The 23,259-nt window shown below is 36.9% G+C and overlaps 1 protein-coding gene across 1 annotated transcript in view; it reads right to left on the minus strand.

Annotated features, from left to right (window-relative positions):
* The window catches only part of SLC25A13 (solute carrier family 25 member 13), a gene marked incomplete at its 5' end in the record, with an annotated part of 83,282 nt that overhangs the window by 24,913 nt on the left and 35,110 nt on the right, over positions 1 to 23,259 (minus strand). Inside the window, 8 exons of the mRNA XM_082479780.1 lie at positions 6,647 to 6,727; positions 7,776 to 7,828; positions 14,424 to 14,582; positions 15,044 to 15,128; positions 17,272 to 17,356; positions 17,533 to 17,626; positions 18,465 to 18,603; positions 21,017 to 21,163. Of these exons, the coding sequence (XP_082335906.1) occupies positions 6,647 to 6,727; positions 7,776 to 7,828; positions 14,424 to 14,582; positions 15,044 to 15,128; positions 17,272 to 17,356; positions 17,533 to 17,626; positions 18,465 to 18,603; positions 21,017 to 21,163 (843 nt within the window). The remainder of the gene's footprint in view (positions 1 to 6,646; positions 6,728 to 7,775; positions 7,829 to 14,423; positions 14,583 to 15,043; positions 15,129 to 17,271; positions 17,357 to 17,532; positions 17,627 to 18,464; positions 18,604 to 21,016; positions 21,164 to 23,259) is intronic.

Raw genomic sequence — 23,259 nt, forward strand, 5'->3', positions numbered from 1 at the left:
CAATCATCTGCTTTTCGCTACCCCGACGAGGCTAGCGCAGAAACAGCTTTCATGCTGCTCAGGCACAACTGTGTTTTTCTCCAGCTAATCTTTCTTGTCTTCCGCGGACAGCCTTCTCTTGGTCTGGCAAAGGTTTTACTTTGGGCAGCTCAAACAGTGAACGCTGCTAGAACTGCAGAGTCTTGTTAACATCCCAGTGTACATAAAACGTAAAGCAAGCTCCTTCAAACGCTCACGTAAAAATGCTCATAAATGGAATCGCAATTAGTCTGAAGAGAAGTGCATTCCTGCTACTGCTTCAGACAGATTTCCAAGACTCGGATACAAGTTGTGATGATCGCCCTACAATAGTACATTAATGACCTGGCTAAAGGGAAACAAACAGGAGTGTGGTTTGTTTATAAGCACTGACCAAGTCCGCACTGGGAAAAAAAATAAAATTGTGCATTTGATATTTTCCACGTTATAGGTAATTCAGTTCTCAGAAGCCTAGCCAAAAAATCAAAGTGGAGCCTACTTGATTGGCATTATAAAAGCAATTAAGTTACAGACCTGTCAAATATGTTAACATTTGGCTCTGTCTGCTCTACTTGTCTATTTTGACTAGTTGTAGAATCATTTAATGATTTACAGACCTTTCAAGTCTTAAGGCATGGTAGCTGTATTAAAACTACGACCCATTATTTCTTGGTCACGTCATAAATTAGTGTGACATCATAAATATCTTCCTTTTTCTCATAGAAAGCTAGATTTTAATTCCTGATTTTGAGTTTGAGGCTTTGCTTTTCAGGTTTTATTTTGAACCTGCACTGGTAAACACTAAAATATTTTACCACCAGTAAAAGACGGAATAATAGGAGAAAGGGAGGTGTATTAAAAAACAATTGTCTAAACAAATACATGTTTTAAACTGTAATATATATTCATATAAAATTCTGCAGTCATTATTTCTAATATAATAAGAAAAAAGAATACATTTCAAATGGAAAGAATATTAAGTAAGTTTTTTAATAAAAAATGGGCTTTTTAAGAGTTCAGAATTGTTTGGTTATGCAATCAGAAAAACATCAACCAAAATCTATGCAACCATCTTTGGTTTACAGTTTGAAAAATTTCCTCTCTCTTTTTTTTTTTTTTTAATGGGAGAAGGGAAATGAAAAGGAAGAGGAGAGGGGAAGCAAAAGGAGAAAGCAGCTCTAATTTGTTATAGGAAAATACCTTTGCAAAAAAAATAAAATTAACTAATCCAAAAGGAAAATTCAAAATAGAGTGAAATCACGTTTTGCTTAACTGCTTACTGCTTTCAGGAATGGCCAGTTTAAACAGGTATGACTGCGTGAAAATTTCAGCAAACTATTTTTTAAAACATCCAAACCTGCAAGGAAGCGCGGGATGAGGTCAAAGAAAAGCAGGAATTCTACACCAGGAACTTCCCCACCCTTTGGTACAACCTCTTGTGAGGGCTATCATGTTACTGTATGTTGCTTTCCCAAACTTCTCTATAAGGCTTAAATCTAAGATGAGCTGAAAATTAATCAGAGAGAATTAAAACAGCTGTGTTGAAATACCACGGGTTTGCAATTGTGAAGTTAAATTTAAGTCCAGATCTAGCTGGGAGTTTTTATACCAGAAGTTTACAATTAGTTTAAATTATTTTCAGTATGCTGAAAATAATTACAATTACAGCGGTTCAGAGGAGAAAACTATGCTTTAAAAATACCTAATTAATTATAATACATTCTGTCACATTATATTAATTATATTAAATAGACTTTAAAATCTAATTAATTTAACAACATAAAATTTATGAAAAAAGAAAATAGCTTTAAATTTAATAAAGACCAAAAAAAAAAAACGTATTAGGAGCTTCTGAACTTTTACTTAAACAAGAAATGTGAATGTTGTGCTTTTACACATGCAGGTAGAACTCCCCTTGAAAGTAATGGAAGTTAGATTCCCTGACTATAGGAAGAATAGACCTCTCAGAATAAAACTGTTAAGAGTTCAAGAGATGTATGCCATTTGATTTCAAAGCTAATATGAGCAATCATCAAGATGACCATCGTTACTTAACTATCTCAATAAACTATACCAAAACTTTTCTGTGTTGTTGCAGTTGTTCTTTTTGTTTTCAGATACGCATGCAGAGATTTTTTTTCCCCCTGGCATACATACTGCTTAGTTTCATTTTACCCATAGCTCAGTCTTCCTTGCCAAATAAAATAGAATTTTATCAGATTTATTAGATATAGGCTTCTGAATAATGAAAGCAAGAATGACACCTTCAGTCTCCTTTAGCCTACAACTTAGAAATGTCTGAATTTTTACAAGTAAGAGATCTAAGTGTGGGAATTGCAGTCCATACACCCTCCACCTCCACTGCAATGCCACAGTGAAAATGTAGCTCAGATGTGCACTTACCTTTATTACTCTCTGAAACGTAAAATAAATGTTGTAAGTAGCTTAATAAAACTATTTGCACTGGATTGGTTATTTGGCACAATTCATCTGGAAGTTCACATCACATTCCTTTATAAAAGTTAATTCTGGACAGGATTTTGCACTTTCTAGATAAACTCCATCTTAACCATATCTAATTTTTATGTTCCATAGCAGAGTTGAGGTTGTCCAAGCAGGTCCAATATGTTTTAACTTTATTACAATTACTATAAAGTCTCTAGAAATATGCCTAAAATTGTCTTGACAACTTAAATAAAAGCAGATCTGTACGGGGTCTGTAATTGTACTGTGCTACATGATTTAAACTGGCTAATAGTGAGCACACACCGAGCAGCTGGGAAGGAAAAGACTGTGTGTGCTTGGAAAGAGGTGGGAGAGCAGAAGGAAAGGTTAATAAAGCCAAATGTTTTTCTCTTTTCTTGCTGAAAATTAAGCTTCCGATTTACCTATATAACTGTATTACTAAATGCAGCCAAGGCAACATATATTGTATAGCTATTTCTTTTTAGTCATGCTATAATACTACTTCTGTTTTTCTTGACATTTTGTACGTGTTTCACAATCACTCTTTTTTTTGCATCTTTGCGTCTCTTTCCCAGTTACTTCCAGACACACAATGTAAATTTTTCAGTTAAATGTGGAACTGCTTTATTTAGGGGACTAGTCAAAATGACTGTCTCAGCAAAAAGCTTAGTGTCAAAGGCAATACCTCAAGATCCTCAAAATAATATTTACGCCACTTCTACAAACAGAGCTTTCAACTGGTTAATATAACTCAAAAAATAAGAATAATGACCAGTGCTATATCAAAAAAATCAGGTTACCTTTACCATAAGCTTTTAAGAGAATTAGGTTTAAAAGAAGCAAGCAGATAAACTCGGTATGACTAGTGATTATTTTTTATTTAAAATATGAAATAAATTGGAATACCATGAAAAAAAGCTTACAAAACCTTCAAGATTATTGCTACTGTAAAAAAAAGATTCCAAGTCGTACTTACAGCTTACCCAAGATCATCCTTTTATTAAATAATCCCTGAAGGTAACTTACAGCATTAGCAGAAATCAAACCTAGCATATTTGTGCAGTTTTTCATTCAAGGAGGTAAAGTCCGATTGGTGGTTGAGATGCTCAGCAGATCCTAGCTCTGTAGTATCATTGCACTATGTCTTAGAACTGGAGGTTTTTACTAGTCTAATAATGATAAGGGCTATATAGGATTCGCATGAGTGATGAGAGTCCTAAATGCACAGCAGAGACTAGAGTTCCAGGTGGCTGTTAGGCATTGTGCAAATCTGGAAGTTACATATATTTTTATAGGTAACAAATACCACAGTCGCTAGGAAAATTTCTTCCAAACAAAGGAGATGGAAATTTTGACTTAGTAATTTACATAACAACCCTCCTTAAGACTCTGTATAAAAATATAAAGATTATACTTCTAATTATATTCTTGGGGGTCTAAAAAAAAATAATCTCAACCAACCTATCACTTTCATCTTCACATAATAAAAAGCTATGAAACAGGCTGTTAACTGAACTAAGTGCCACGAGGTCATGAAGTAAAAGATCTTTCTATTTTTTCTTCTTTTCTTTTCTTTTTTCTTTTCAGGAGAGAAAACAGTTTACAAAACAGAAAACGACTTGTTCAATGAAACAATCAGCTTTAGTTACAAGTGCAAAAGTCAGCCATGTGTACTAATTCTCAGTAATTATGATGCAAAGCGAACTCCTTGGGGACTTAAAAGTCAACGCCTGGCAATGGTTGGGCAAACAGCCGAGTGGAGCTGCTCAGGTGATACTGACCCCTTCAAAGCCCTTTGTGTTACTGAACTAAACCAAACCATCCAAGTGTCCTCTCGGTCCTCCCGTTCTTAGGTATTAATGCTATGCTGTACTCCCAGGGCTGGTATTTAAAACACTAAAGTCTAGCACACATCCCAGCACACAGCCCTCGCTGTGACTACAATGACTAGACTCCAAGGAAACAGAAGCACGGAAGAAGGAAAATTTAACATCTGTGTTTGTAACACAATCACAGCTGAGAATTAGATGTGGAGAGTGGAAAGGTGATAGGGCAGCTGTGTTTTATAAAATTCATCTTAGTTGACTGCCCCTTTTTAGACGCTAACACATCATGCACTCCTGTCTTCCTGCCTGCCACATAAGCGATGACTACATTGTGGAATGAGGCGAAAATCCAGGACTGAAAATTTTCAAAAGCATTCAAGTGTCCTAACTGCTTCCACAGTGAAATCGCAGGTTTCACGTTGGCTTAAACAGGGACAATAAATTAGGCAGATACAACGCTGAAAGCTACAGGAAAAATCCTGTCTTTGGCATCTCATATTTTACGCATATATTTACACCATGAGAGAAAAAATCACCCCAAAAAACTAGGCACCACTTGTAATGAGAGTCTCTGTTGCTAATCTGAATTGGGTTTAAAATTACAAAAAACCCCAAAGACCACCTGCAGAAAAGACAAGTTGCAACCTATCTACCTGGCACTAGACTATGCCCTTAAGTGGAGCACTCCAGTTAAAAGAAAACTCAGGGCATTCTGCCACCACACGTCTACTGCTACAACTTTATGCAGCATCTCATTGTTAATATTTATTTCAAATACCAAATAGACAAGCCAACATTTACAGCACATTTAAAATATGTCTCAAGCCACCTCTCTCTTATAGTAGATCCCTAGTTTACCATGAACTACTGGCAAAAAGCTCGCTGCAGCATTCTCATGAATGACAGGTCTCTGTAAAGAGTGCTTTTTGTACTGCGTTAAAAAATTCACATCAGTCTGTAAAAATAAAAACTCTAGATCAAATGACATTTTAAATGAAAAGTTTACTGAATTCTCTATGGCTGCTATGTTCATAAGATGTTTTATTAGTGTAAGGGGCAAATACTTTTTACTCTGCAAGCACTTTATTGCATTTTTCCTTCATTTACAGCATGCTTTTTATTTAGGGCTTTAGAGACCCACATTCTTCTCTTCCCCCCCCCCCCCCCGCTTCTTTTTTTCCTCCCCTGAATGCTCCTAAAGTTACAGAACAAGGGGATCCTACCTGGCAGTCTACAACAGGTCAGTGATCAAACAGAAGGAGCAGTGAGACAGCAGCCAAATCCTGCCCCATCTCCTGAGAATTACAGAAAGCCAGGGCTTCTCAGCCTGCAACGCAACCGAGCCTCTGCACCCTGAGGCTCAGATAATCGTAGTACACTCTCTGCAAGCACATACAGCACAAATCTCTGCACCTACTGAGGTTAAGACACAAGCATTTGCTTTTAAGTTGCTGCTCGCTGTAGTTTTCGACACAGGTAGAAGCTGCCTGAAAATCTGACCTCATCTGTCTTATGACAGCAGAAACAAAGATAGATTGAAAATACACCAACATTGCTCTGCCCCAGTGATCAAAGCCAGTTTAAATAAACAGTGTTCTTTATCTGTAAAGTGCACTGGTCTTTGAACAACTATTCATTTTACCTAAAGTATTTACATTTGCTTGAACAAAATCAATACACCAGATAAAGTAAGCTGTAATATGAACAGAGAGAGCTAGACGAAACTGTGAAGTATTACCATTTACCCAGTAATAGGCCAGTTGTTCATTAAGATACTACTTTGTGCAAGCAAAACACTGTTAAAAATTTAGTGGGCTTTAAATACAGCCTACATTCAGAAATGCATTATGTACTGAGTTAACATTACACAGCCTACGTCTGCTATGAACTCAAAGAAGCATGAGTAGTTTTTGCCATTTCAAAAAGCCAGTATCACTGCAAAAAGTGAAAATTAGTGGGCGCAATAACACATCAGGAAAGAAGTGACGTGGCAGAGTGGGTGCCACAAAGTAGTAACTAATTATTAACTTCTGGAAAGGTTAGCATGAATCCTCTTTAGGCCATAAGCTACAGCCAACACGAATAAAGGCACATTCTTTATTAAGGAAACAAACTCTAAGCTGTGAGAATTATACAGCGCAGTTAAAAGGCACGATGCACAGAAACATTTACCCTTTCATCAAGAACGGCTGGCCTATCTAGGAAAGAACTGAGGTGCTCTAGTAGAGTCTGCTCTTGAACCGGATCTGTGGTTAAACAGAAGCCTTAGTCCACATAGTTAATCTCACACGCTGCACTTTCACGTATCTCATACGAAGGAAATTAAAGATACTTACACAGCCACCAGCAAGAATTTCAGCAGCCAGTGGGACGGAGCCATCTTTAGTCATAAACTTATCTCTCACAAAATCATTAACCTTAAAAAACAAACATTTATGAAAGCTGATACATTAAAAGGTTGGAGAAAAACACTTATCAGCTGCAAATTCTGTGCAACTGAAAATGCAAATACATCCGTGAAGCTACCAAACTAACAGATATCAAACAAATCTTAGATTTTATATGAAATACTGTAAAGCTATGTTTTTCTTTCTAGCAAAGATTTGCAGTTTAATTCAAATATTTATTATTGAAAAAAGATAACAACCACTAATAAAATAAGAAAATCATTATCTGAACATTAACGATGAGATCTTTTAAGATTTTAGAAACGGTAACTATATTTGCAAATGTAGATATAATTTCAAACTCATATCCATATCAGAATGCTCAAGAATAAATTTTAACACAATAGCAATTCAATCAATAGCATTAAGTATCTTTCTTTTCTTAAAATGCATACTACTAGCTTTGGTGAATACTATCTTATCAGTGAATAACCAATACCTTATGATTGGGTTATAATAAGAAATACTTCAGTGCCTTAAAACCATTCAAGAAATAACAAAATTACAGAAGTAAAACATTTAGGAAAAAAAATGCATGCAAACAAGTTCCTTTTTACCAACACTTCACTACATGCTCATATTATCTCCTGTTGTGCTAGAATTAAACACGCAGGAACCACGTGGAGTTACAAAAACAAAAGCCCTCCGAGTCCAATAAATAATTATTCATTTTTGCTAAGAAGTGAAACCAAAGCTCTGTGCTACTTACAAACAAACAGATGAGCTGAACAAGTTAAATAAGCTTGTTATATTTTGGAGTGAGTCCAAAAATCAGTTTTCCATAAGATTCTTAAGATTTACACATATATATATGCATGTGACTTGTATGCCACTCGTAATGTTCACAAGTGAAATATAAACAGTTGCTTTGTGCTTTTGTAATTAAGTTTGTTTCATGCAAAAATGATGGACTACAGTCTACCATGTTGCTAACACATTAAGGATAAAAATCGCTAATTGTAATTAGATGGACTTTACAATATGGAGAAATGTGAAAACTATCCATTTGCAGACTTACAGTAAGTTTTATGGCCTTCTCTGGTGCTACTCCTAATAGCTGCGGTAACAGACCTGTAACATGGAAATAGAGAATTCAATGCATCAAGTAACTTGGTATTAACTAAACAAATCAACAAATATATGTAGAGATCACCACCTAGAAACGGGCAATTTTTACAGCAATTTTCTGTTATTACACTTAATGAGAGTACTTAAACATTCCATTTTGAGAACAAACTTTGTGCTACCACTTCAAGTCAGAGTAACTGCCTCTACATATTTGTTACTTTAGCTTTTTTAAATCTCTGATATTAGCTCACTTTGCACTTAAACACTAATACAGATTTGCCAACTATGTTTCAGCATTCTGTCCTACACTAACATTTATTTTCTTCATCTTCAGACAAAAAATAACACTTCCCAATTAATTTTGTGAGCCATATGATGTGTGCATTTGAAAAATCACAAGCACAGTACCTTTTTCTGGCAAAACCAATGGCATTAGATGGCAGGACCCAAGGGGATAGGAATCAAAATAATGCAAAACATTCGAACATGTATGGCTGCAATCTTGAGCACTTTGGCCAGCTAACTCACCTTTGGGTACTTTCTACAAAGTCTGACGTTTGCACCTTTCCATGGTTTTATTTTTGGGGAAAGAGACAACAACTAAGGTTCCACCTCTAAGAGCTAACTTGCGAAAAAGCATTTCCCAACAGTTAAACGTCTGAATAACAAATAGAAAAATGTACGTGCACTGGATTAGTGTATTCTTCCAGTCTGCTACCATCCATCAGCTTTACTGCTTACTACTGATGCTCTCAATAAGTAAAACACATCAGGGAATAGCACCATTTGGCTTGTGGTAGCTGAAGGGCCAGCTGTATTTATATACTAATGCCTTTAAAATTTTGCACTTGTATTAGCATTTTTGTTTTTTAAGTGTCAAAAATAGTAATTAATTGTGTATACTCACTTAACATCTACCCAAGACAACTATGTTGAATTACAATCATATGGCTGAATAATCAAAACAAAGAATACAGTAATGCTAAATTCATATTCAGTTGCTCAAAAAATGGTATTCTGCAGAATAATGGTTGGACTCGATGATCTTAAAGATCCCTTCCAACCTAGATTATTCTATGAATATGTTAAATTTCCAAATTTGAATTTTTGAATGAGGTTTAGTTGCACAGCTGACTTGAATCCAAATTTCACTGAAAAACCATTAAGACAGTCAGAATTATGTAATTAAATATTACATTTTCTGTAGCACTATGAATAAAACACTAGTATATAGAGTGAAGAAGATTTTTACAGCTTTAGCCTTATACAGACCAAACTATCTTTGTAAGTGCTTTATTAATTTTAATGTACATCCTTCTATAGGATATGTGTGATTTTGTATAGACATTATGGCTAATGAATTTATATCTTCAGAGATTAAAAAGATGTTCCATTTACTTTACAAACACAGTACCTGATCCCAAGTCTAATCCAGTAGAACTAGAGCAAGTCTGTGAACAGATACATAATTCCCATAGAATCCGGAGATCATTAATTTTAACATCATATATACGTATATTATTACACCTAAGCTATATGTAGCATGACTTTCAAGTTACACCATATCAAATAAATTACAGAAAAAGATATTCTAAAATATTAAGATATAACATTCTAAAAATACTCCAATTTAACATCTGTACGAACCTCCAGTTTTGGAAGCTACATAAGCGGGACAAATCAAATTCACTTTCACTAGACTGATCTGAAGATGGCCATTTTTTATTTTTTGAGCTCCTAAGACTTTGCATTTGTAAAAGGAACTTGTAAAATCCCAGGAAAAACATGTTTATCTTGGCACGAGTTATTTTTTTTCCCATCTAGTCCATTCCTTTTGGACTCAAATCTGAATAGGACTGTTATGATGCAAAACTTTCCATAAAACTTCAATGTAGAAGAGAAAGATTAAGTAGAATAGGTAGAAGTTACCAGAAAAAAAACCAAACACTAAAAAACCCCAAAAAACAATTGAACAAATGAAAACCAAGAGCATTTTTCTCTTTCTCTCTCTACTTCACATATGATTTTATAGTATGAAAGTGCTTTGTAAGTTTAATTACAGATAACACTCTGTACGTCTACTACAAGATAGTATACAGTATTCTAAAAAAGGTTGCATTAATTTCAATACAACATTTTATACCTTTGACAGATACCAGCTAGGTCTACTGTCTCCAGCAGCTTAGGAAGGTAGAGGGACTCTTCGTCAGCACTCATACCTATATAATAAAGCTATCTGTAAGTGGTACCTGTGCACTCTATACATGATGACTATGAAAAATAAATTATCTTTACCTTATGCTTTTGTTCAGAGGCCTGAAACATTGTTGAAAGATTTCTGAACGTGATAAAGATGGTAAGTTTTGGAAGAAAGAAAGCACATCAAGGAATACATATGAAAACGTCATTTTTTTGTTGGGGTTATCCTGACACACTGGGAATTTTCCGGTGTTGCTATGCATTGCCAGATCAGCCATATGACACATGCACAGATGCAGGTCAGGCTTATAAATGTCTGTCTTAAACATGTATGCCTCTCATAACATCAGAGAATAACATTTTGCACATAGGCACCCTGCTAGTATAGTATACAGCAAACTTTATTCAACCCAATTTTATATATTCAAGGCTCTTTAGTAGCAATTACTTCATATTTGACACACTATCATAGTAGGACTCTATGAGAAGGTGAAAGTAAATGCAAGAGAGAGCACCGAGAGCTGCATTCAGAGTTTCCAACATCATACAAGGTACTTTCTGAAAGCAGTCTAAATACATTGTGAATATATACACAATAGCTCATCCAGTTGAGCTGCAGTGACGGCACGGAGTAAAAAAATCTTATTTGGCCAAAGTATTTTTTCAGACATCTAACAGTGAAACTTGGGTTTCACACTGTGTAATGAACATGCTTTAGAAAAACCCACTGACTGAAGGAGTTGTTGCTCAGTCTAGGCAAAATATTTGAAACCATTTGGACATCTGATAGAAAGGCAGTAACAGAATACTGCCAAATTTTTCTACTGCACGATTCACACAGTAAATTGGACAATTAATCACCAGCTGCCATTCAAGCATAGCTCCCTCAGACTGGAAATGGGGCATTTCTTGAAGATTTTATGCTTTGACAGAACTCTGGGGTAGGAATAGACTTTTACTTCCATTCTACAAAAATGGTACTTCATTGCATGCTTCTGGAGGAAAGCTTCTTTCATGGACTTGTTGTAATCATTAGCATGGGAGTCCACCACTAATAATGAATTTGGATTATTGAAATCCAAGATTAGAAGACATCTGGAGTCACTGCAACGCTAGAAGCACCATTGGACGAAATAAAACTAACAAGTTCCTTAACAGTCAATGATAACAGGTAACACTCTTCCACAGCATTTTCTGTCTTTTTCATCCCCTCAGAGAAGTGGCATTAACAGCATGGCTACTGAACATTTTCATGAGCCACATTTTATCTCTGGTACTTAAATTTCCCATAGGATTTCTATCAAGTATAGGTGAAATAATCTCTATTGCATTCACTGCTTAAGACTGTGAAGCATTCTGTGACTCATTAGGTGGACTTCCAATTAAAATGATATCAAGAAATGTAGGTGACCTCGTTGGAAGAGGTGTTGACAAATCACAGCTTCCAAAATTTTCTTGTATTTGCATATTTATAAATACCTGTAAGTTTCTAAATATGTAGTTGAGGTATAATTGTAGACACAACAGTAAATTATAGGTATACGAGATGAGTATTCTTTTCAGCCATGCTGAGAAAGAGACAGATAAAAAATTTATCTCAGATCTACAGTCTTAAAAAAAAAAAATGAATCTAACAACACAGCACTCAAATAATGCATACTATAAAGATTCTACAGAGGTTTATGTCATGTTTGTTTTGTTTTTTTTTAAAAATCAAAGTATCTTCTCAGTGGAAACACTGATTATCCTTAGAACCAAAATCACATTAAACAAAATTTAGTGCTCTCTTTATATCCACAAGATGGTGTAATTTATCCTTATCTGAGATAGTGGTTTGGAACATGGTGGGTTTGCCCTTTTCAAGTTTGGAATAAAATAATGATACAAAAAAGAAAATTCAGTTCAGTTCACCAGTTGGAAATATGTGCTTTGCATTAAAAATATCATCAGAAATGCCTGAGTTCAGAGTAGGGTTTATAATTCCTGCTTGCTTTCTTGCAACGTGGCGTGACAAAGAGACCACTGCTCCAAATGTTTCTACTATTGTTTTTTAAAAAGGTTTTGCATCACTATTCAGCTAAGCAGGAGAACTCTACCAATTACTACTCCCTCCCCCAGTGGGAAAAAAAAACACGTTTACTTAACCCACCACAGTATAAGAAAGAATACCAGTTACGAATGAGCAGCAAAAAGTAATATACTCTGTAGTCTGTCTTACCTAGTGTAGTATTTAAGACTAGAATGAGTGAATTCTTGCTACAACTTTACTACATTAAATTGGGTGAATGTACTAATCGATAAAATGTTCCTTCCAAATTTCCTTGTCCTCTCAAACTTACCCAGAAACCTTGATGCTGCACTCAGTTGCTCAACTTTCTCCTTAGAAATCAAGCAACAATCCAAATTTACAGAACTGCACAGAGGAAGCTCCACATTTTTAAGGAGTTTTCCCTATTTGACTCTTTAAAAAGAGAAGTTAAATCAGGGTGCTCTTTAAGTAAAGAATCTGTAGAAACGCAGGTCTCAATTTGCCTCTGAAATTATGGTGTTCTTTGCCATCACACAATTTCTACTATATAATCCAGAAATGAGATTATTGCCCTGGGTTTAGAAGTTCAGCTCCACCAAACTGTCTGAGATTTCACTATTCGGTACACCTTGGAAGACTGAAAAGCAGTAAAGGGGATAGGGAATGGAAAGACAAGCTAAACTGATGAAGGTTCCTTAAGTTCCTCAAATTTAGCAATGAAAAAAATCACTCCAAAACCACAGCAAGCAAATGGAGTTAAGAATACGCATTTATGACATTTCTGAGGTTTGTTTTTCCAGGTGAAAAGATCATGCTTCAGAGTTTCAATGTGACAGAAGCAGATAATAGTGGAATTCTGCATAGTTATTCTTTCAGGATCCTGGAAGAAGCAGACAGACATTTGCAGGGAATACATTTTGTTCTTTAGCCAGTAACTGGGACTTTTTATGATTCTGATTGCAATAAAACCTTACAAAATAGAAACCATGTCAATACTCTTTATTAAATTACTAGGCCTACTCAAAAAAATTGCCTCAAATTCAGTCAATAATAACAGAGCCTTCCTATCTCCAATTGTGCTGAAATAACTAAAAAGTCTGTATTTTGTGGAGGAGCTACTTAGCCAACCTCCAGTAATTTAGGTCATGTTAAAGAGTGCACAAGTATCACACCACTTACTTTTAATGTTGTTTCACATGTTGTCTTATAAACTGTTTTTTTCAAGCACGTATAGCTTTGCCAAATCATAACAATATTTTACTGAAATCCTCCGTTTTTCATTCCCGACTCAACTGCTTTTAGCAATTAATTTCTGTCATTACAATATTCTTTATCAATATTTTCAAAAATTATAAAAAAAGTTTCTAAGCATGCTGGCTAAAACGGAATTAAGTAACGCAAGTTTCAAATCTTCCCCAATGAATATGGCAGAGGAGCATAAGAGATCTCAATAACTGGGATACCAGAAATATCATTTGCTTTATCTCGGCGACACAGAAGAACTGCAGTCTCATGAAGTAGTTCACGATTCTTTATGACTACTTCTGCATTACCTGAACTTACAGCATTGATGCCGTAACTGGGACAAGGGAATAATAAAAAAAAAGCCCCCGTCTAACTGCAGGCACTTACCTGTGATACCCAAAGTGAGATTGATTTACATTCTGAACAGAGTAAATGAGCTTTTGGAGCTTTCTCCATTGACTACAAAGGGAGCGTGGAACAGCTAACTTTGTAACTTGGGTGTATTGGTTATGTATATAAAACTAAGTGGGTTGAAACCCAGCTAATCTCTCTGGCTGAGTCAACAGTGACAAACTAAGAACAGGTATACATAAAACTTGATAAAGATGACTATTCCCAGTGATTAGTGAAGCACATGCAACTGGTTCAGAGAGACCTTTTTGTCACAAAAGATATCACAAGAAAGATATCTGGTTAATAACAAGGTACTATATTTTCTCTATGTTTTTATGTTTTTAAACAGAAAGAAAACAGATAAGAAAAACAATGAAACAAAAAACCAAAAATGGATGATCTAACTTCTTACCAAACAAGACAAAATATTCTTGGTACTAGGGACTGCTGAGAAAATGAAAACTTGACCAAGACCATTTTTGCTGTAGGAAATTGCTATTGTTGCCCTATTGCAGATGAGGAAGGAAAGGACAGAGAAGTCCTACAGAAACGGTCTCATCACAATGAGGTTTTAATTATCAATAAGTTTACAAACCCTTCACCTATAACAGAACAGAAGCAAAAGCACAACCCAGGCAAAACTGAAGTCTTAACAAAATAGGCTTAAAAACCCAGAGTTCCACCAAACTCTTATTAGCATCATCATTAGTATACGTTACCTTTTAAACTTACCTCTATAAAGCCCAAAGAAACCTTCATAACGTAGCACTTTCTTGAAGCAATCGAAGCTGTTTTTATACATAAGTTCTCCCACAAAAGAGCCTGTAGAGCGCTGGTTTTGCATTCGAGTTTTTACCAAATCAATTGGGTAGACTGCAGTAGCTCCAACAGCTGCAAATAAAAATCAAACTATAAGAAAACATGATTTTGCATTTGCAGTGTTTGACTGCAACTGTTGTCTTCCACATTTACATCTCAAATACCAGTCATATCTTTGTTTCTCCATGAGATATTCTGGATACATTGAACTACCTCTCTCAGGTTTGACGAAAAGCACTTCCTGGCTCTACCTCATTATTAATCTGATTCTTCTGAAACTGGTTTGGTGACAAATCAGATAGCAACACCACCTGCAAACTCCAATGGCTCGTAAATTCCAAAACTCTTGTAGACCAGATGACCGCTTCCTCTTCAATCTTAGAGTCATACCATCCCTTAGACATGGCTCCAAGGGAAAGACTGAGAAGCCTTCTACACTTAAATGAAAGGCAGAAGGGGAAGAAGGGCAGAATAAAAGAAGAAAAAAACCCAAACAGTGAAGATGAATATTCTTTTGCTCAGCCATGACTAACCTCCAGCAACTGAACCAAGGGCAAACCTGTATGCCGATTCTGCAATCTGGATGAGAATAGGTCGAGACACATCGCCTGGAGCTTTCTGTCAAGGCAAGATTTAAAACAACAGGAAAGACAAGAAAAATAATCAGAACATTGTATTTCACAAGAGAACATCTCGTGATATCAGTATAAAGATACCTGGAGAAAATCCCACAATACACTGAGGATTTTGTTTTAAATTATTATTTCTTTTCCACCGATTTCTAAGTGCCTCCTCAGACTGGCATAGCAAAGAAAAGAAATACTGAAACTACAACAAAATTATACAACTCCAGAATCACTGCTCCAAATGTGCATACGAGAGCACACATATTGCATCATAAGTCATTAATTTTCCACAGCTAAAAGCAACTCCAGTTTGGAATTTCTTTCTACTGTCGCCAAGACCAAGTATACCTACTACTTCTCAAGCTATCAAAACAAGTATGCAAGCATTGTTCATACATATTAACTAAAGGAAAATAAGGTTTCATAAAGCACCCCCACAATTTCATTTTGCTCCGTCTATGAGTGCTAGATTCAACATAATGAAAAATAAATTTCAGAAGTGCTCCAGATTTAAAATTGTTATTTAATGAAAGAAAAGAATTAGGAAAACAGAAGTTTGGGAGGGGTGTTAAGTCTTCCATACTCACTAACACTTGTTGTAATACTTTTTTTTTAAAGATACTACAAGTAAAAGGACAAAATAAAAATATGGATATATTTTTTCCTGAAAATGTTTTTAGGTTTTAGCTAATACTCCAATGGAGCTGGAGTTGGCCAGAAAATAAATTGAAGGTATCAATATAGCTGAAAATCTTTTCAGTCTCAGCATCATGCAGCTGACATTAAAAAGGAACTGGATAGAAAAAAGAAAACATAGGACACATATGCAGAAGAAATGTTAAGATTTAAGAGGCTCATAGGTCCTAGCCTCTTAAAATGGCATAAATCATACAAGCAAAGCCAGTGGCCCCAAAGATACGACTTTCACCACTGCATTTTCGGCTACATTTTACTGCCACCTATTGTAACTTAAGTTACTCGATATTCAGTTCAATCCAAATGCTTTTAACTCCTTTAGGAGTATTCTAGGAATAGATGGTGAGCTTTTGGGAGCCAACTTGTTTGAATTCATCCCAGCATAGTCAACATTTAGTCACTGCTCAAACAAACAGAAAACCACCACCCCAGATACTGTCTTGGAGTGGTGGTGGGGGTGTTCACATGTAGGGGAGGGAGGAGAAGAAGAAAGAGAAGCAAAAGAGACGCATGTGTACACACATACACACAGGCCTGGCTTACGGCCTGGTAGTCCTAAAAATGTAGCCTGCATCAACTCATTGTGGTCAAACTGGCGTCTCCGCACAGACTCAGAGCAGGAAAAAAAAACCCAACAAAAAACCCCTTAGTCTCACAAGACACAAAGTTAAGACTGCCTTAAAATAGAGACAGAGAGAAACAGAAACAGAGGGTTAGTTTTAAATCTATCTGTACAGAAACTTGTGTCAATGAAAATATAAGATATGCTAAAATAATATCAAAACTAAAAGATCAACAGGTTTGACATTTAAAGAACACCCTATTTCTTTTTGCCTCAAATACAACAAAAGTTCCTTTGCTGTTCTACCATCGAAAGTCAATATCCTTTAGTTTTTGGAAATGCAAAGAATACTAATGCTTTTACTGAAACTGTGATGGTAGACTAAACAGAATCTCTCCTATTTTCATATTCAGCAGAGCATAAGGCAAAGCAGAGAATACTCTGAAGCCAGGAACACGCATGTGTGTTCCGAACATTTAATAGGCTAGATGCTGAATTGACCGTCCATATTGGAAGCAGGAAGTCTTCTTTCCTCATTAAAAAGAACAGAGAGCAACAGAATCACAAAACATAAACACTTTAATTAGGTATACACCTAATATTTACTGAAGGGCTGGGTGACACTCACATACGTTTTATCTTTCCAAAGTAAATTAGGTTTAACCTGTCAAAATGCAGCCCAAGAGAAAGGGGAACAGAGAAGAGATGGAGCGGACACGACACAGGTTAAAAATAAATTCTAAGGAGAAGGTATTCCTCACAGATATTACAGAACACAAGAGAAAAGCAACTTAGATGACAACACAGAAGGAGGCTGGCTATCTATTTACCTGGCACTGGAAACAGATAATAGCATCATATTGACTTCTGTTCTTACCTGCCTCTGAGCCTCAGCCAGGTTGTAGGGCAATGTCCCCTCTTCCAGAGGAGCAATTCTTTCAATATCAGCTAATGTCATGCGCCTGAGGAAATTAATTCAGCTTAGTATTTGGTTTGAGATGGGTTTTCAGATCACAAGAAGTTACCTGCACATGACCACCACACTATACTCTCCTGTTCCCCAACACCACCTCCCACTCCTTCAGAGAAGGAAAGAGGAGGAAAGGAAAGAGAGGAGGATAGATAATTCTCCACTTACCCCCGTGGCTCATATAGATCTGCTAACTGAAACAAGATGTCAACTTCCATGGGTGTAACCTGACCAAATTTCTGAGCTGCCAGAACAAACTCCTCTGCAACAGAATAAGAAAATAAAAAATACAGAAAAGAAAAACTAATCAAACCAGAATAAGCAATACAGAGCACCCCAGAGTTGCTTTATATTTTAGTATTAAGTAGAAGATGCTGGTGGGGGCAGGAAAAGGGGAATAAAAGTGACCCACCACAGAAATGTTCCCGCCATTACATAAATGTATGTTTTAAATGGTATATCCTTCATGCAAATAAGTACAACTCTCTGGTCTTAAAGCTTAGTACTATCAGCAGGATTTAGGATATTTGACATACGGTATCAATCAGTTGTGGGTCAGAGGGAAAAAAAATAAAATAAAAGGCAGCAGAAAAAAAACCCAGGAGTCGAGATGTGGAGCTTTTCATGCATAGTCCCAGTAGGCCACATTAATGAAACTTTGGCGTTGCACAGGGAATTCTCTATAAAAGTGGTTAGATATAGCAGATAACATCTTGTTCCAAGCTTGTAGATCAGCTTACTGTGCCGCCAATACAAGTTTATGGAATTCTTCAAGTACCCTTGAAGGTCACTTTAATAGGCTGCCAATTTGGCAGGAGTCCTAGGAAGTTTTTTAAACTTTTAAATATCTTTACATACTTTCCTTACCCTGCCCCCACTGCCAGTTTACTAGGACCTTTTTCTGATTGAAACAAAATGAAAAACCTGGAGGGTGGACTCCAACAGAAGCGTACAAAACTCAGTGGCGTACCAAGGAATGCTAACGAGGCAGGCTTTCTCCCCCTCCCATTGATTTAAAAGCATACAGATGAGGTCTTCCCCTCCACCCACCCCAGCCAAATGCCCAAGGAAACTTCCAGACTGCAAACATTTCTACCAACCCTTAGTGACTTCCACATCTTTTCTATTTCCAGCCAGAGTACTGTAGATCTTTCTAATGAGCTCCATGTTGTTAAGGAGAGAATTAAATCCATTAAAATAGGAAAAGCTGACCTGATGGGAAGTGGTACCTCCAGCAGCCTAGAGTAGAGACAGTAAAAGAAGAAAAGAGAAAGGAGACTGTTACAAGACTAAGAAAAATCTGGAAATAAAGGTTTTCAAACAATGTTATTTTACAAGAGCGACAGTAGCACAGGGTTGCTTTTTCAAAAAAACCTCTGCAAAATAAAGAAAACTATGAAAGATTCTTATGTTACTGAAACTAATCATGACCAGAATGTAAAACTCTCCCCACCCTACAAACCTAAACAAATACATATGCAGGATTATAACAACATAACCAGTAGTAATTTACAAAGTTCAAGTTTCAGTACTGCTTCAGTTGGAAATGTTTCATAAGTTGGCTTATTTCTAGTAATGAGGAAATCTACTTCTACACATAAAGTATATTACTATACAGAAAATTTCAACAAAATCAAAACATATTCTGAAAAAGGTCAACTGAAACATTTAAATTCACAGGCATTTCAAGTAATGGAAAACCAGCAGTAAGCTCTCAGGCTTGTATCAGGCAGTCAAACAAAATGGGAACAACAAGGTTCGAACAGTTATTCATTCTCAAATAAGAACTGAGCCTAAACCTTTATTTTAAAGTGGTATTGGGTCTGCACACAGGAAAATTATTGGATCAATTCCCTATTTAAAGTATAAGATCGGTGATCAAGCAAATTTCTGAAGACAATGCATAAGCTTGCCAAAATTTAATTGACCTTGAAGAAGAATCAAAAATCTTATGTTTTATAAGAGAGTATATGGCCCAGGAAAGCTGAAAACAAGACTGGGGAGAGAGAATCAAGAAAGAAAGTATCAGATCTCATTGTCAGTCCCTAAGTCTTCTGGCTATGCTTTTTGCTGTATTCTTCTTCCAATATTCATAGAATAGAATGATTTAGGTTGGAAGGAACCTTAAAGTTCCAACCCCTCTGCCACGGCCAGGAACACCTTCCACTAGAAGGAAGAACTGTCCAGAGTTTGCAATTCTCATCACTGCACACACGTCCCTGGGATTCTCCCTTGCAAGTCAAAGCAAAAGAGATTTCTTTAAACCTGGATATGGCCAGACTTTGGATTACTTGGAAAGTGCTGCTATGAGTTCGCAAGATTAGAAACTGTGGTCAAAACCAAATGTACCTTTTTTTCCCTTTAGTGACATTGCAGAATTGTAATATTTAATTTGGTTTATACACCGCAAGCTGAAAAAAGTGTACGCTCAAGTGTAACAACTGTCACTTAATATACAGTGAATGTCTTTGGATGATGTTCATACACTGTCCCAGGTGCTTGGAAATTACACTCTGGAGCTTAGAACTGACATTAGAATCACAGAATGGTTAGAGTTGGAAGGGACCTAAAGATCATCTATTTCCAATCCCCTTGCCATGGGAGGGGACACCTTCCACTAGACCAGGTTGCTCAATATCCCATCCAACCTGGCCTTGAACACCTCCAGGGTGTTCACACTTCCCTGGGCAACTTATGCCAGTGTCTCAACACCCTCAGAGTAGAGAATTTCTTCCTAATATCTACATCTACTCTTTCAGTTTAAAACTGTTAATCCTCATCCTATCGCTATACTTCCTTTTAAAGAGTCCTTCCCCATCTTTCCTGTAGGCCCTCTTTAGGTACTGGAAGGTCTTCCTGAAGCCTTCTCTTCTCCAGGCTGAACCACCCCAACTCTCTCAGCCTGTCCTCATAGGAGGTGCTCCAGCCCTCTGCTCATCTTCATGGCCCTCCTCTGCATGCTCCAGCAGGTCCATGTCCTTCTTATGTTGTGGGCCCCAGAGCTGGACATGGTACTCCAGGTAGGGTCTCACCAGAGTGGAGTAGAGGGGCAGAATCGTCTCCCTTGACCAGCTGGCCATGCTTCTTTTGATGCAGCCCAGCTTATGGTTGGCCTGGGCTTCAAGCACACATTGCTGGCTTATGTTGAGCTTCTCATTAACCAACAGCCCCAAGTCCTTTTCCTCAGGGCTGTTCTCAATCCATTCTCCACCCAGCCCGTATTTGTGCTTTGGATTGCCCTGACCCATGTGCAGGACCTTGCTCTTTGCCTTGTGCGAGGCCAAGTCCTTACTTACAAATCAAGTCCTTTGGGGATGACTTCCTAAGTGGGATGCGAGGGCATTCTGACATATTTGACACAGCCTATACTATGATGGAATGACTGGAAATAGCCAGGCAAACTTTACCTCTGTAAGCCATTACTAAGGCCCATCTACCTGTTTTGTCTTTTGTCTTTGGAGACCAGGAACATTGAGGATACATACTCTGCAATAAGGGTTAACTTTCACATGTGTAGAAAATAACTGCTAAACTTAAAAACATGCATCCATAAGCTGGACTACGTGCCACATATAGTGGTCAAGGTACACAAAAAAAGAATCCCACGTCTGTATCCCAGGTCTTTCCTGGTTGGGATGCCAGAACTACTCACAGCTACTAGACATTCTTCTACAAATGGTGTCAGCATGTGTGGCCGGATAGTGACCATAATGTCCCTGAAGTCCATAGCTGTGACTCTTCCAGCCTGAGCATTGTCTCTCTGCACAAAAGCTTGTTTCGCATGTTCTAATTGTATCTCCTGAAAACATATGGGAAAAAAAAAAAAAGTTAGGTTCAAAATCATCACCTTAATAGTTAGATTTCATATAATGCAATCCTACAAGATATCTCATACTTAACAAAACACAATTACACATCATCTAATTTTAATTCAATATTGTATGTGTAACAAGGCCTTTTTTTACTGGTGGCATATATGGTGTCTATCATTAAGCTCCATATTTAGGACAACCATCATGATTTCTCTGCTGTCTGGACATTAGGTCGTGCAATTCATTTAACTGAGAAATGGAGGACTTGTATCAACACACCAGGGCAGGTAATCTCCCACTCATGAACATAAAAGTGTCCCATGATGTGCATTATCCAGTTTATTGCATGTGTCACAGCAGGTCCAAATATTTTCTGTAAAAGCGTTTGCTACTCCTTGAACGAGGACAATGCAATCATCACAGATTTCCACGTAGATACCCATTAATCTTGAAAGCATTCCCCCCAAAATCATCCTTATTTAAAACATAAAGTTATTTGTCTACAAAAGACACCAGCGGTTTAATTTAGAATTCCTTGTATCACGACCGATTAAAGATCAGTTCTCAATATTTCAGCAGTAGTAACAGGCAGAGATCAACCACAAGCATTATCAGATGCTACCACCTGATAATCTCATTTTGTGATTCTCTCCCCTGAGAGAAGAGGGGAGAAAAAAGTCATTTAATCTCTCAAAACCGTATCTTTTCCTACTGTAACCTTCACCCCTTCTTCATAAATTGCTGTTAAGACTACTTTCTTATTTTTTTTATTTTTCTTTTAAAAGGAACAAACCCGCACAGAAAGTAACTTGATAATACATATGAACTTTTTGTTCAGTTCAACAGGTTTGCCAAAACCACAAATACATTTTGGTGCTGTAGTTAGACTTCCCAATCTATATTTCTTTGCTGAATGGAGGAAAACAAATCATTGCCATGTCCTCCCTTTAAACTTCAAGGCTTATAAAAACAACTTCACTGGAAATGAAGTGCTTAGTCAGAATATGTATTCATAATCAGGTAAGTGAATATTCATAATCAGAAAAGTGAATCAGAGCAAAAGTATGTCACAGCAATACTAAGCAAGTCTTGCAGTGGACCAGGACACTATTTATTATTTCCATATACTTGCAAATATATGCCTTAAAAGTCATATTAAGCCAAGACTCAGGCTAGTCAAAAATCACCAGCACGATGTGTTCATGGAGAATACGATCTCCTGTAAGTTGATATTTATCTCACAGCAGCATTCAACGGAATACAGTGAAGGGCGAAAGGCAAATTCAGCTGGCGTAGGATCAGACCTGCTGGAGGCCTGTAGCTGCCATCCCTCCTCCCGCTCGTTCAGCTCACACCGTGGCCACCAATGCACGCTGCCATTCAAACCATTCTTGTTTTTTTCATTTCAGCCTCCTGACCTCTCCAGTTTTAGTCCTAATTTCTAATTAAAACACCTAACCTGAAAGGTATGATGAAAACCTCCTAATATATTAGGCAGAAGATGGAAAAAAGGGAGGAGGGGGAAGGACTGATCAGTGTTTCAATATTGCACTTCACTTACAGAATTATTCAGAAATTTCTGCTTTTAATGAGAAAGGCTTGTGGGGGTTACAATTTGAAGTGTTACAATTTCAGTGCTGTCACGTTTCCTTTACATTACAGCCCCCTACGTGGAGGTGTTACAATTCAGCAATAATATTCAGCCTGGCTGGATGCAGCCATGTAAGCTTTTGCTTCACTCCAATTGTGACTATAATTTCAACAGACATTTGGAAGCAAGCAATTCTGGGAGGTTTACGGTGGGAGGAGCAGAAGAACACGAATAAACCTCATCAGTTGAGGCAGGCAGCTACTCAGGAGGCAGAGAGCTCTGAAGAGGAGTTAGATATAATAACTCCTGTATTCCTAAATAGTCACCCAGGCAGGTGGAAACATATGAATAAATGAACAAAAATGTTTGTCATTAAGTGGCAGCATCACCAAAGAAAAAATAAATTTAATTTAGCAGAAGGATTACACGGGAAACTGTGAACGTGGCTTTCTTCTCCTCTCATTCAATTTGTTTTAACCACTGAAACTGCTG

Source organism: Vanellus vanellus (genome assembly GCF_965231255.1).
Source record: "Vanellus vanellus genome assembly, chromosome: 2".
Lineage (NCBI taxonomy): Eukaryota > Metazoa > Chordata > Aves > Charadriiformes > Charadriidae > Vanellus > Vanellus vanellus.